Source organism: Meriones unguiculatus, chromosome 15 (genome assembly GCF_030254825.1).
Source record: "Meriones unguiculatus strain TT.TT164.6M chromosome 15, Bangor_MerUng_6.1, whole genome shotgun sequence".
Lineage (NCBI taxonomy): Eukaryota > Metazoa > Chordata > Mammalia > Rodentia > Muridae > Meriones > Meriones unguiculatus.
The window spans coordinates 34,491,157-34,506,405 of record NC_083362.1 but is presented as its reverse complement, the minus strand read 5'-3'; the positions used below and the strand labels follow the sequence as shown (position 1 = coordinate 34,506,405).

The 15,249-nt window shown below is 36.5% G+C and overlaps 1 protein-coding gene across 10 annotated transcripts in view; it reads right to left on the bottom strand.

The window, feature by feature from the left end:
* Gulp1 (GULP PTB domain containing engulfment adaptor 1) overlaps window positions 1-15,249 on the bottom strand; it is a 265,567-nt gene that overhangs the window by 39,053 nt on the left and 211,265 nt on the right. For all 10 annotated transcript variants that reach the window (XM_060368325.1, XM_060368326.1, XM_060368319.1 and 7 more), the window contains 2 exons: window positions 13,222-13,293; window positions 3,775-3,873 (listed from right to left, as the gene is read on the bottom strand). In XM_060368325.1, the coding sequence (XP_060224308.1) occupies window positions 3,775-3,873; window positions 13,222-13,293 (171 nt within the window). The remainder of the gene's footprint in view (window positions 1-3,774; window positions 3,874-13,221; window positions 13,294-15,249) is intronic.

Here is a 15,249-nt window from a genome sequence, read left to right as displayed (position 1 = left end):
TCTGTCTGATGCCCTCATCTGTCTTACAGGCATATATGCAAATACAGCAGTCATATGCGTAAATAAATAAACCTTTAAAAGATGTCAGTGATTTTCAAAATAGGAAAGTTGTTTGTCAGATTGGACAGGGATATGATAAATATGTTTCTTTCTAATGAGCTTATAAAACTTACTTTTGAGGAGATCATACAATAGGCCTTTGTAAGAATAGCTGTTAAATATAGGAAGTTGAAGGTCTGGGACAATGAAGGACACTGGTATCACTGGTCTGAGTAAGACTGTCTATAGCAATCAAAAGTTAATTCACTAATGTTCCGACAAAGTCTGTTGCGCTAACAATTTACTAGTGGAGTTCACTTGTGAAAAGCATAGTTTCCTAAGTAACCGCTTAGGAAATAGAATGACAGGCTGACAATGAGAGACAGTGGCAGAGATTTGAACACAGGGTTATCCAATAACAAAAATAACAGCAGGTAATACACAGCCCGTCTCTTGACCATCTTGCCTTTATTTTCAATGAATCACAGGCCTGTTCTATACAAAAACTGATTTTAAAGTCTCTTTGAAATTTTTGTTTTTCCTGAGCAATTATTATCCACTAGGCCCTTCTTCTTTCCTTTCTTTCTCTTTCCTTTATTTTATTATCTATCTATCTATCTATCTATCTATCTATCTATCTATCTATATATATATATAATAAAATATATATATAATATATATATAAATATATATATAATATATATATAAATATATAAATATATATAAATATATATATATATTATATAGTAGAATTACTATATATATTCTATTCTCATATTTACAAATCAAGAGAAAAAAGTCTCTGAAATCCTGGGTAAAAAAAAAAAAATATATATATATATATATATAATAAAATATATATATATATAAATATATATAATATATATATAAATATATATATAATATATATATAAATATATAAATATATATAAATATATATATATTATATAGTAGAATTACTATATATATATATATATATATATATAGTAATTCTATTCTCATATTTACAAATCAAGAGAAAAAAGTCTCTGAAATCCTGGGTAAAAAAATCAAAAGCTAGTGAAGCAGCTTAGACAAGCTGGGAGATACTGCTTACTGGCTTAATAAGGAAGGGTTCACCAAGTGGTCAAAAAAACAAGAACGAGGAAGAAAAGATATGACCGAATTACTTCTTGGAATCCTTTAGAGAACTCTTCACCATCATTCATCTATAGAAATGCCCTTTTGTAAAAGGCAGATTAAAATCACGCAGCACGTAACAGGTTAAATAAAAAGTTGCACTGTACACCCACGGGTCTCTCACTGATTTGATGACACTGGTCCACACGCATGCTTCCTCAGTCTTACACATAGACAGATCCCTCACACACATTAGTGGTGATTGGCAGGGGGTGTCTTAAGTCTTTACATTTTATACTTTTCTAAGGATATGAGATTATTACTCAACTGAAAAGTCTAACGAAATTATAGGTATATGATCTATTAAGTAATATTTGTATTTTCTAAATATTTTAAGTAAGTAACAATGAAGTATTTAGATCATTCCAAGTATTCACTGATAGGAACTAAGAAGTTTACAGGATACGGGTTAGGTGTATGCTCTAGTGCCCCTCTGTGCCAATTACTTTCTTGCCCTTTTTGCACCTGTCATTTGTCTAATGAATTTTTTCTCAGCCGAGCCACTATTTGGGACATAAGCCTGACTTTTAATTACCTTGTATATATAGCAACTACATATACTTCACGGTGCACTGGGATCACCCTTTCACTCTCTATTACTCTCTTGGCCTCTAGCCCCTCAGCAGAAGTTGAATTGGAATAGCTGTAATTAAAGCCTTCAGTTCCTTGCAATTCCTTGTTGATTAATTGGGGGTGTGATATAGGAAATCACTACAAGGTGTATTAATAAGTCTTAAATTTATGTCTTGAATTAGAAGGATATCGTTGTTCTATAACATTGAATCTAGGAACAGGAACCACATGTGTATCCATGCTAAGTTCCATCAACTATTTACAAATACATTCAGAGATTAGGATTCCAGGGCTGGAGAGAAGACAAAGCAGTTAAGACACTGAGGAAGCAGGTCCGACTCTGAGCACTGACATGGCGGCTCATAACCACCTGTAACTTCAGTTTCAGGGACTCCAATGCCCTCTTCTGGCCTCTATCCACCATGATGCAGGTGGTGCCAGAGACACGCATGCAGACGAAACACCCATTCACATAAAATAAAATAAATTTGAAAAGTAAGTGTAGGATTCTGTAGACAAGGTGGGGCCTTAGACCTCATTTTTGCAATTGTGCCAAGTAATTGCAAAGTAGGTATGCCAAGAATTGCCCACTCTTTTGTCTAAAGAGCTCGTACCCAGTATGGTAAACTGAGTGTATCAGAAATGTTTCATGAAATAGCGAGGAGCTCATGAGTTTGAAACTGTGCACTTATTTCATTTCCTACATAACTAACTGCAAACTAATAGTATGTGAAGAGCCTCCCTATACAAATGAAAAAACAGTGCCGCTCCAGCCAATTCCATACAGCTGGGTTTTAACAAATCACGGGAAGCCAACGCAACATACCATATCCAAATAATGCTCCCACCGGGACCCAGGAAGCTTAACAGAAGATGGACCAGAAAGGATGTAAGAACCATGGGAGGGGTGGAGAGCTGCGGAATACCTAGGCTTCTGGGAATGACATGCGATTGCAGCCTGAACTGAAAGCAGCTCTGACTACCTATACAAGTGTTGCACAAGACTGGTCTTAACCCAAATCTTGAGAGCAGTGGGAAGAGGCACACAAAGGCCCACTTTTCAAGAGAACCTCTGTTGAGTCGATGTAGGGAGAGAACGTTTCTTCAGGTGGACAACAAATGGTAAAGTGAATATCCCTTCACTGTGTTTCTTTAAGCAATACTAACAACACTCACTCGGAAAAAAGTAAGCTGGGAGTAGATGGAGGCCTAATTGGACAAATGAAGAGGACCACTGGGAGAAGGAAGGAAACAAGGAAAGATAACTATAGTAACTATGACCAGAATACACTGTTCACATATATGACAATGTTATAATGAACTCCATTACTGTGCATAATTAATATATGCTAATATAAATATGCCTTACGGTTTGTTTTTAATTGGAGATAAGGCATGTATACAGCTAACTCAGTTCAGATAAAGGCATTATGTGATCTTAATTCAATCTCATGTCCTTATTCAAACCAAACCAAACCAGACAAACAAAAACCCAGACGTACAAAGAATCTTAACTGTGTGTACATGTTCAGATAGAGCAGCCAAGCAGCTGTGACACAGGAAGAGGCAATGGAGGAAACTGAGCATGAATGAGTATGGATATTGGGATTCAAGGCCAACAACTTCCATGGAAATAAACTGCTATTGTTTAAGGTGCCCAGCCTTTTGCTTCTTCGTTATAGCAGTCCTAGAAATGCATCCACATCAACTGTATCTACATTTTAACATCCTTCGCACAGCTTCTGTCTTTTCATACTCAGCAAATACGGACAAATGCTGGACAAATGTGGACAAATGCTGCAGAACAGACCTCTCCAAGACTCCAAAAGTTACTCCCTTCCCCTACATTCCTACACATATTTAAGTAAATCATCAAGAACAAAACATTTAAAAATAGTAATCCACTTTAAATATCCATGAACTTAGATGTAACTGTTACTGGTTGAAGAGTAGGGGAACATGACTCTCAAAATCAAACCTTACCTTTGTTTTGGGTTCAAGAATTTTTACTCCATAAATTGATATTTGCAATTCAACTTTAGGAATCTTCTGACCTTCAGATTTTTTGATGTGTCTTGCAAACTACAAAAGGCATAGAAATGTATAAAATTATGGTTCCATTATTGTGGCAAATGAACATTGGAGTTTGTGTCCCTAGCAAACAGGTACTGTCCATTACAAAGCATTTCATAGAAACAGTTTTGCTTGGTAACCATCTCTGTTTGCCCCCATAATTCAGACTCTTTTCATTAACTATTTTTTATCTTTCTTTTGGTTTTTGTTGATTTGCTTGGCCTTTATTTTTGAGGCAGGCCCTTTTTTCTATATTTCATGCTAGCCCAGAAATCATTATGTAGCTCCAGGCTGGGCTAAAATTGTTGACAATATACTGCTTTAGCCTCACAAATGCTGTGATTGCAGGGATGAACCACCAAGGCTAGCCAAACTTCAATTTTTTTTTGTAATAGCTTGACACGGTATTTAAAAGGCCAAATGCACACCAGTCAGTAAGAAAATTAATAGGCAGAGATTAATTCACTTTGAGATCATTTTATTTTAATATGCTCTCAGAATTTACTGTTTACCTGCTATTGAGTGTGCAATGTTGCCACAGCTCAACACCTACCTAGTTGGGCACTGTTCTATCAGGCAAACCAAGAAAGATGGCACTGACAGATATATATCTCTTAACAAAAGCTAAGAGCTTGAGCTACGTTCATAGCTGCTTTTGCTAGACTTTCCATGCATTTAGAGCATAAGTGCACATCTGTTCCGGTCTGTCTGAAGTTTAAAAGGAGATCGGAGAGGATCTGCTCTCGGGCAGAGGATATTTCTGCCAATCTCCCCCAGCTTCACCAGATTTAGTGAGAAAACATTATAAGGCTGTGTTTCTAAACTTCTAACAACACATACAAATGTTTACCTACACATACAACATCCACGTGCTGTTAGGATAAGTTTGTGCTGGGCAATATTTTGTAACCCTTTTTAGTTTAATGGCTCTGTCCCTGAATCCACATTTCACTGGGTGTCCGATCTGTCTGGCAACCTACTCTGACTCCCCTGTTTTCTTTCTTAGCTCCTTCCCTCCTGAATTCACAGTTCACTGGGTGTCTGATTTCTGTCTGGCAACAGCTCAGACTCAGTTTTCCTTCTTAGCTCCTTCCCTCCATAAGTCTTTTTAAGAGATGAAAAAGAAGGAAACTTTTAAAGTAGAATTTCTCTCCCCCTCCCAGGACTTCTACAACTCATTTTCAGCATATGGAAAGTCCTCTGAACTTGGTTCAAATGGATCAGATGTGAGGTCGGGCGGGCCTCCAAGGCTCTTGTCCTATTTATTTGCATTGTGCAAGTTACTCTAATTTAGGGCAGATGTGAGCATGCATGGTATGGTTGGTGCTGGGGCAGAATGTTCAAAGTCTTCTTACTTTATGCCTTTGCACACCACAGAGAGGAACGTAATTAATGCCTACAGGAGTGCCTTGAAGTGTCTGAAATCTCAGCTGATGCCATTTGTTTTATTCCATTTTGGGTAGCATAATTTTTCAGCCTGGTCTTTCCTGCATTCCTATGAACATAAGCTGCTTAATTATTTTTTCTTTTGTAACTAGAAGTCTCACAGTGTGCACATGACATCTAACTTGTGCCAAGTACTTCTATGTCTTTAAGAAATGTGTTTTGTTTCCATGCAAACCAAAAATTATTCCAGCTCTCTCTCAAAGAATGTGTACTACTGTTCTTTCCAAACGTACTATCCTTTTGACTTAGCCTAATTAAGTAATTTTGAGGTTTATTTTTTGAAGGCTTAACAAAACCTTCAGTTGCTCTGCACCTACAGAAGGCCACCTGAGAAAAGCCACCCTGCCCTGGTGGCAGGGCCATGCTAGGCTGACTTCCCCATAGTCTGTTTTTCACAAAAACAGTGTCTTCCAAGGCTTTTTCACCATCTGGGAACTGCAATTTCTGTGACCTCTGACAAGAATTGTGTAACTTTGCCTTTTATAAAAATACAGCCAGTGTTTGCTTTAAAACAGCCAGTAATGTTAAACTTCCTGTTTAGAAAAAAAAGAATGGAATAAATGAAGAAAGGAAAGACAGAGGGTTGATATTTTATACACACACACACACACACACACATGCACGTGAGGGGGAGAAAGGCTAAGAAAGGGGAGTTCCAAGAGGATGATCAGATGAGAAAGACTTAAACTGTGCTATGAGAACCTTGAGTTCTCACCCAACCCACACTCTCTGTGCACCTCAATCATGAAATGTGCCTTCTCTAGCAAACTGGAGGCTGTGCGCTCAGGCCCTCTTCCCATAACCTTTGAAAAGGTTTTCCATTTGTGTTTCATGCATAACAAGGCTTGTGACAGGATTGCTGAAAATACATTGCACATTGCAAAATTCTTGTGTATTGGGTTAGACTCACTCAGTTTATAGCTTCAACTTTTTGATAACCACCAGCTCTGCTTTTCTTCTAAAAGTCAAGCTTGCTTCTCAAAAGACTTTGCATGCTCTCCTATTAACTCTCCTGGATTTTCTTACTTGTCAACTTTTTTTTTTTTATTTTTATTTTTTTTTTTTTTATTTTAAGAAAGGGTTTCTCTTTGTAGCCCTGGCCGTCCTGGAACTCACTTTGTAGAGCAGGCTGGCCTCAAACTCAGAGGTCTACCTGCCTCTTCTCCCTGAGGGCTGGGATTAAAGGTGTGACCACCACCACTACCTGGCTACTTGTGGACTTCTTAACTGTGTTCGGACATACTTCTAATACAGAGAGTACGGAGAGTGCATGACCCGATGCTCACTTATCCTTGGCTATATCCTGTTTCTTATTCATTTTAATGTAAATGCTTGAACAGCCTTGTTTGAAAATTTCTTCCAGTTTTTGTTGTGGATTTCTTCTTTGCTAGACCTACATAGATAGAATGATCTATCGTTGATATTTGAATGTAATAATTTAACCCAATGAAAAGTTTCCAAGGATGTGAAACATAAATAGTCTATATACTAGCATAATACAGCATTAAAACCCAATCTCTATACTCGTAAAGTAATGAAAAAAATGAAGTATTATTTGAAATTATAAAGTCAGTTAAACATGTCTTTACTATATATGAAAGTTTTACTATAATGAAAGTTAGAATTTATTTTATTTGACATTTTATATACATCTCTTAAAGAACATTTTGAAAACCGAAATATAATTACATTATTAATGGAATATATCTTAGGGGGTAAGAAAATTAATCTATTATTTTGGCTCTCTTATTTGGCACTGCTACACTATTTTGTGTTTATATGTATAGTTTCTTTTATTGAAAATAGATCATTTTCTCATCACTATATCATATTTATAGTTTTCCCTCCTTCTAATCTTCCCAGTTCTTCCACACCTCCCTTCTACTCAAGATCCATTCTCTTTCCTTCTCTCATTAGAAAAGAACCATCTTCAAAGAGATAATAACCAAACACGACAAAATAAAAAATAATAAGAAAGTAAAAACTATCATTGGAATTGAGCATAGCAACCCAATAGGAGGAAGAGAGTCCCAAAAGCAGGCATAAGAGTCAGAGATCCACCATTCTCACAGTGAAGGGTCCCATAAAAATACCAGGCTAATAACTATAATACGTATGCAGAGGACGGGTGTGGACCCATGTAGGCCCCCGTGCTTGCTGCTTCAGTCTCTGAGCTCATACATGCCTTGCTTAGTTAATGTAGAAGACCTTGTTCCCCTGGTGTCCTCTATGCCTCTACCTCTTAAAACCTTTGGCCTCCTCCTCCAAGGGATCTCCTGAGCTCTGAGGGGAGAGATTTGATGGAGATCTCCAACTTAGACTTTCTCTCCACATAAGACCTGATGTGGGTCTCTGCATCTGCTCCACTCCACTGCTGGTACAAGCCTTTCTGATGATAACTGGATAAGGCACTGATCTATTATATATATATATATATATATATATATATATATATATATATATATATATCACAGTGGTTGGTTTTACCCTAGGTCTCTGGGCTATCTCGTCTTGGTCCTTGGTTACCCAAGCAGTGTCATATATGGGTTCCTTCTTATTGAGTGCACCATAAGTCAAATCAGCCATTGGTTGGCTACTGCTACAAGTTCTATGCCATCATTTTCTTAGTATATTTTGAATGCAGGAGATTGTAGGTTTTGTGGCTGTGTTGGTGTAAACCTTTCTCTTTCAGTGGCTTGCAGAGTACCTTCCCTGACTAAAAAGACTAGACTGTAGGGGTAAGGAGGGCTCCATGTAGGTACCAGTTTGACATTTCCAAGTTCAATGAGCAGTGTGGGTGTTGTCTTCAGCATGGGGTTCTACCGTCAGTTTGTGGAGAGCAACCCTGCAACAGCCTGGTTTATATGGGGATTTCATGGGACGTCCCCCTCTCCCCCTTGGCAACAACTCAATTAAAAGCAACCCATTCTAGCCTGGCTACAAGAGATGGCTAGGTGAGGCTATGTGTAGCCCAGCACTAGGAGTCTATGTTATGATTACCTTCACAGATTCCAGCAAGTTTCTTTTCTCGGCAGAAGGTTTCCACAGCACCCTCCAAATATCCCCCAATTCCAGCTTCTCTCCTCCCAGTCTCTCCCTCCACTCCATGCTGCTCCCCATGCCGCCTGATCCCTGCTCCTGTCCCTACCTGCCACCATAAAATCTAATCTATTTCCCCCTCTAGGAAGATCCCTGTGCTCACCCCTAAGCCCCTCCTCTTGGCCTAACCTCTTTGGGTCTATGGATTGTAACTTGGTTATTATTTATTTAATGGATAATATCTAACTATAAGTGAGTACATATCATATCTGCCTTTCTAGGTATGGGTTCCCCCACGCAGGACTATTATTTTTCTAGTTCTATCCGTTCGCTTGCTAATTTCAAGATGTCATTTAAACAGCTGAGTAATACTCCACATTATTTTTATCTATTCTTCAGTTGAGGGACATTTAGGTTGTTTCCAGTCTCTGGCAATTATAAATAAAACTACAGTGAACATAGTTGAGTAAGTGTCCTTGTGGCAGGATAGAACATCCTTTGGGTATATGGACATAGCTAGGTCTTGGTTGATTGATTGATTCAGGTAGACTGATTCCCAACATTCTTTGGAAGTACCAAATTGATTTCCATAGTGGCTTCACAAGTTTGCACTCCTACCAGCGATGGAAAAGTGTTCTGCTTGCTCCACATTATAGCAGCAAGAGCTGTCACTGTGTTATTGATCTTAGCCACTGTAACAGAAGTAAGATGGAGTTATTTTTGATTTGCATTTCCCTGATGGCTCAAAATGTTGAACATTTATTTAAATGTTTCTCAGCCACTTGAGATTCCTCTATTGAGAAATCTTTGTTTAGATTTATACCCCATTTTTATTGAATTATTTGGGTTTTTTGTTATATCTCTCTTGAATGTGGAGTTAGAAAAAAAATATTTTCCCAGTCTATAAACTGTTATAAACTTATTGATAGTTGCCTTTGCCTTACAGAAGCTTTGGAGTTTCATGAGATCTCATTTATTAACTGTAGATCTTAGTGACTGTGCTATCAATGTTCTACTCAGAAAGTCATCTCCTGGGCAATGCATTCAAGGGTATTCCCCACTTACTCTTCTATCAGGTTCAGTGTCTATGGTTTTATGTTGAGGTATTTTAATCCATTTGGACTTGAGTTTTCTGCAGAGTGATATATATATACATTTATTTTAATTATTCTACATGCAAACACCTAGCTAGACCAGCACCATTGTTGAAGATGTTGCCTTTTTTCTTCAGTGTGTATTTCTGGCTTCATTATAAAAAAAAAAGTCAGGTGTCCATAGGTGTGTAGATTTATGTCTAGTACTTCAATTTGATTCCATTGATGAATGTGTCTCTTTCAAAGCAATAGCATGTAGTTTTTATTTCTATAGTTGTGTAACACAACTTTAAATCAGAGGTGGTGATGCATCCAGTAGTTCTTTTATTGTTTAGTATTGTTTGTCATCCTGTTGTGTGTTTTGTTTCTTCTTGTTGTTATACGCTTGTATGTTTATTTATGTTTCTCCATATGAAGTTGAGAATTGTCCTTTCTAGGTCTTTAAAAAAAAATGTGTGGGAATTTTGAGAGGAATTGCACTGGATTTGTAGATTGCTTTTGGTAGGATGGCCACTTTTACTTGTTTTATTTGTTTGTCTGTTGGGCTTTTTTGTTTTGTTTTGGTGATTTTTTTTGTTTGTTTTTTGTTTTTGAGACAGGGTTTCTCTGTGTAGCCTTGACTTCCTGGACTCACTTTGTAGTCGAGGCTGGTTTGAACTCACAGAGATCTATGTGCCTCTGCCTCCCAGAGTGCTGGGAACATACGTGTGCGCTACCACACCCAGCTCTCATTTTTACTATGTTAATCCATGAGCACAGTAGACATTTCCATCTTCTGATACCTTCTTCCACTTCTTTCTTCAAAGATATGAAGTTTTTATCATTTGGTCTTTCATTTGCTTACAGTTGCTCCAAGTTATTTTATACTATTTAAGGCTACTGTAAAAGGTGTTGTTTCGCTGATTTATTCCTCAGTCTGTTTGACCTTTGTATATAAAAGAGCTAATAATTTTTTTAATCATCTTGTATCCAACCACTTTGCTGAAGGTATTTATCAACTATAGGAGTTCCCTGGTGGGATTTTAAGGGTCATTTATGTATACTACCATAAAATCAGCAAATTATTTGGCACTCCTACACTACTTTGTATTTCTCCTACTTAAGTTGCTAAATAATTCCTAATAATCATGATGTTTATATATAATTAAGTTCTAAATAATTGGTCAGTTGGAGAAAAAAAGCCTGTAAAGAAAATAAACGGAATTATCCTGCACCGTATGACATTCAGTGAAGACCTAAGCTGACTAACATGTCTGGACAGGGACTCCCAAAGGCTATGTTACGTTGAAGCAGCTTCATGGATTTGAACTGAGCTTCTTTGACTAGGGCTCTTTAAATTGGAGTCAGAAGATGTTGTTCTTGTTTATGTTCTTGTTCATTATGAGTTAATAGCAATGCTCCTGTGTGTATTAATATCGAGGCATAACAAATTGTGAACACACACTGAGTCCTGGTATTTGTACTGAAACAGATCTTATCTAAAAATGAAACATCATGATAACAGTGCTGAGTTTTATAGTGTCACATTTTTAGACACTTCCTGATTTCTTAAACATCAAGCTAAAGCATAATTAAGGAATTAAAAAATATGACATGTTGTTTTGGCAAACACAGGATATGAAAGTATTTTAATTCTTGCACAAATTATTACATTAAAATTCATATGAATTCTCTGTGGTCATAAAACAGTGAACACCCAAGTCTTTAGATTCATCTTGTTAAAACCCAAGCAGATGTCATAAAGTACATGGGTATGAAAATATCATTACTGAAGATTCTTCAAGATTTCCACCACTCTGCATCATGCTTACATCTTTAATTTTTATGTAATTTCAAAGAATTGAAAATGTAGACTTTGAAAGGGGAGTAAGTATATATTTTTATTTACATGAGAAAATAATCTGAGTACAACACTACAGTATATGTACTAAAAGAGTCAAGATGTATGTGTTTGAGAAAAATATTCAGAAAATCAAAATGAGGTCATGGACATTTGGTAGTTTCTCTTTCTAGTGGAGCCACAGCGCCACCATCTGGTCATATCTATATGATAGCAAAATTACGAGTAAGTGTAAATATTGATATATTTTGCACAATAGCTTCTTATCTCAGATACAACATAAAAGAAACAGTTTACAAAAAACTTAGATAAAAACTTAGATAAAAATTGTCTTACTCATGTTTACAAATGCAAGAGTCTCTCTTTCTCTATATATACACTTCCCAGAGAAGCAAAGTTTTCAAGCAATAGACTTTATTTATTAAATGCATGTCAACTGTGAAAAATACACATTTAATAAAAGCTACTGTCCACTAAGTATACAATTTAACTGTCTTGTTATTGTTCATTATATTCTCCAATAAAAGTTTACTTCTAAGCAGAAATTATAGAGAAATGCCATATAAAACCTCACAAAATGCTAGTCACAGTTTTAGAAGGCATTTAACTTTAAATATATCTTTAACATAGTCATAATATATAACTGACTCATTTTGGTTCCTATTTGAAATGTTGAATGAAGAATTCCCAAGGTATAAAGAAATATTGCCAACACCCATTGTTTTGTTTTATTTTGTTTTTTTAAGATACATTGTGGTTGGGCTAAAATCAGGATTTGTACCACTTTGAAAACAATTAAATAGAGTCATCATTTAAGTGCTATCATTAGAAATGGTTCTTAGACAAAGGCAGACTCAACTATCACATAATGAATAGGGCAAAGAAATGGCTGGTGAGTGCATTACTCCAAAATCTGAGTGATATTATCTTGGGACCCCACAGAATACATAGTAATGGGATTTCTGTCAAATAACCACAAAAGTGAACTATTAAAGCACAACCTAGTTTATGTCTTCATTCATAATACAACTCTCATCTGATCTTTTCCCTCAATTTAAACTTTTCATATTGACCCTCTCAAAATAAACTAGTAATTTTAACTTTCATGATTCTTCCTGGCAGAAAAACCACAGGGCCTGATATCCTGTGGAATGAGCACATTATCTAGAAGTCCAAATCACAGAAAGGTTGTGCCCCATCCACCAAACTGTGAGAGCAGCCACAAGAGTAAAAGCTAGCTTCACAGATAAAGTGGTAGTCTGCAGATCCTCTTCTGTCATGAAAATGGCGTCCTCTTGAAGTTTTCCTAACTGTAAAATCTCAGCGAGGCTGCCTTTTGAGAGGTGAATTATTGCATAAGCACGCTTATGGCATGCAGTGTTAAGATTTTCTCAGGAAACTTATTTTTGAGGTTACATAGATTTTTTTGGGGGGAACAAATACTTACATTGTTTAATCAATATTTCCTTCTGCTCTTTCAATCCTACAAGCTCCCCTAGAATTGCTCATTCAGATAGACAATTGGGATTTCCTTAATATGTAACAGCACTACAAAATTCAGCTCTGGAATGAACTCTAACCATATTTTTAAGTGGTAGGTATGAAATCGTAATTGTCAGAGGTTTGAATGATGGGCTCACACGGGCTCACACTGTCTAAGAAACATAAAAGCAGACCCTGAATTTACACACCGACAGAGCTCTGCCTTAAAAGCTCTCAGTAACTGTAAGAAATTACACTTCAGAAAAATAAAGTATGTACAACAAGTTAATTCTATGTATATGCTTATAATTCAAAATTTCTCCTCAAACACGTGGTATTTATTTAACTGTAATTTAAGGGGAGTGAAGCTATAATGATCACGGTTATACACGTTATGGCTTCCATCAGTCTGCTGATGACAGGAGATCAGTAGCCATTTATTTGAAAGGTTCTTACCTTCAGCTTCCTGACAGCGTCTCTCACGACTTCTGTTCCCTTTGGTTGCTCCACTTCTGTACTGCCAAGAAACTGAACATGAGCATCCATGAGACACAGGTTTACCCCATCAATGAACCTGGAGCTGCTACTCTTCATACAGAAAAGTAAAGCAGAAATTCAAATCCAAAACCCAATTACGGAGAGCAACCGTTATTCAATTTTGTTACTCAAAATGAAAATACATCATTTGACGATTGATAATTCCTATTATTCAGAAATTTATTTTAGAAAAAAAAATATTTTACCTAAATTTTTATTTGCAGATTCTTACTGAAAAGAAAACTGAAGCTATTTCACTGTCCCCAAAGAGATAAACTTAATCTCAACAGCTGAAAGCTATCTAATGCTAACTCAGAGTTACTGTCTTTCCGAACACAATGGCTTCGTGCTGTTATCAGTCACGTTCTCAAGGCTGTAATACACTCAGCTTGATGTGAATTACTGAAAGTTTAAAGTCAAAGGATATACATCCTTTAGTCAGTTACTAGTCATATTTCACATGTCTGGAGCAGAGCCAGGATATCTGTACGTATTAGAGCTCCAGAACTGACTTAAAGGTGCCACCAGGCTTGAAAGCACCATGTCAGATTATGTAAAGAATAAAAGGTTGAAAAAAGAAAAGATTTAACAGCAAGGAGCTTTTAGCTCGGACTTAATCCATAGGGTAGACGACTTTTCTCAACTTCTCTGAAATTTTCAAAGCCAGTAACCGAGTCACCACTAAGCTACCATTAGCAAGAAGAATGGTCAAAAAGAATTTTTTTGTGTGTAAACAAAACTTGAGCTAGAAATGATGCCAACACCAAGCAGTAACAATAATTGATAATAATTTTGAAGAGTCATAGTCATACTTTGGCAGAGTTGCCATAAATCACAAATATTATACACCCATACGGGAAGATTATTGAAGAACTCTAGAACATTCTGAATAAATTGATACTCATCAGTACTCCAGGCCCCTTTTAATGCTACTGTTCATGGGTGTTATGTTTAAGTAAATCAATCGAATTTTACCAAAAGACATCTTAATGTGGAACCTGCTGCTTACCTCATCTTTATATCACATAATTAAGAAATAGACTTAGAGCCTGTAATCCCTGCACTAGGAAGAGTGAGGTAGAAATCAGAGGCCAACCTACAGAATGAGTTCAAGACGAGCATAGGCTACAAAGAAGAGCAACACGTACACACACAAACTCACATACAATATACACATACAGTTACACACACATGTATGCACACATAATACACAAAACAGATACATGCACAGACACACACGTACATATACATACTCACACACATATACATACAGACAAATACACACACAGAGTTGATGATAACTGAAAAGGTTTTGCTTCTTATAATTACTCTTAATTTTCAAAATGTAAAAGTCATAATCCCTAAATTAAATACACATTATTTAGATACACCCCATGTTTTATATAAAGTATTTGTGAAACCCAAACATAATATAGGGTACTAGAATAAGCTCTAGATTTAGTGTATGGAAATGTTAGAAATCACTTAGCATTTATCTTTGTATGACTTTTCTGAAAAATTAAAATATTAATATTGTTCTTTTCTCATTGTAAAATTGTTCTAAACAGCAACTGAAATAACAGATAAAAATATAGCAATGTGTTTTATAAGTATGAGAAATGCCACTCCTCGGGTATTTGGGGGTGGACAGCTGGTTTGGAAATAGAGCTTGTGCCTGCACTGCCCTCCTAGGATGCAATTCACCAGCGCAGAGACCCGTCCTTCAGCTTCTACAGACTAGGATATTTCTCAGCATCTTTGGAGCTTTCTCTCTGGAAAATGTCATAACCTTGCCAGTTCTGAGACACATAAGCAATTGGGAGACTTTTATCTATTGCTCAAATTAAGCTTCCCCTCAGAGCATGTACTTCCGTTGTAGTTCATTCAGTACAAAGTTAAAAACAAAGCAATCACCAGTTCAGTTCCTTTGGTTGGGCCTGAGAAAAA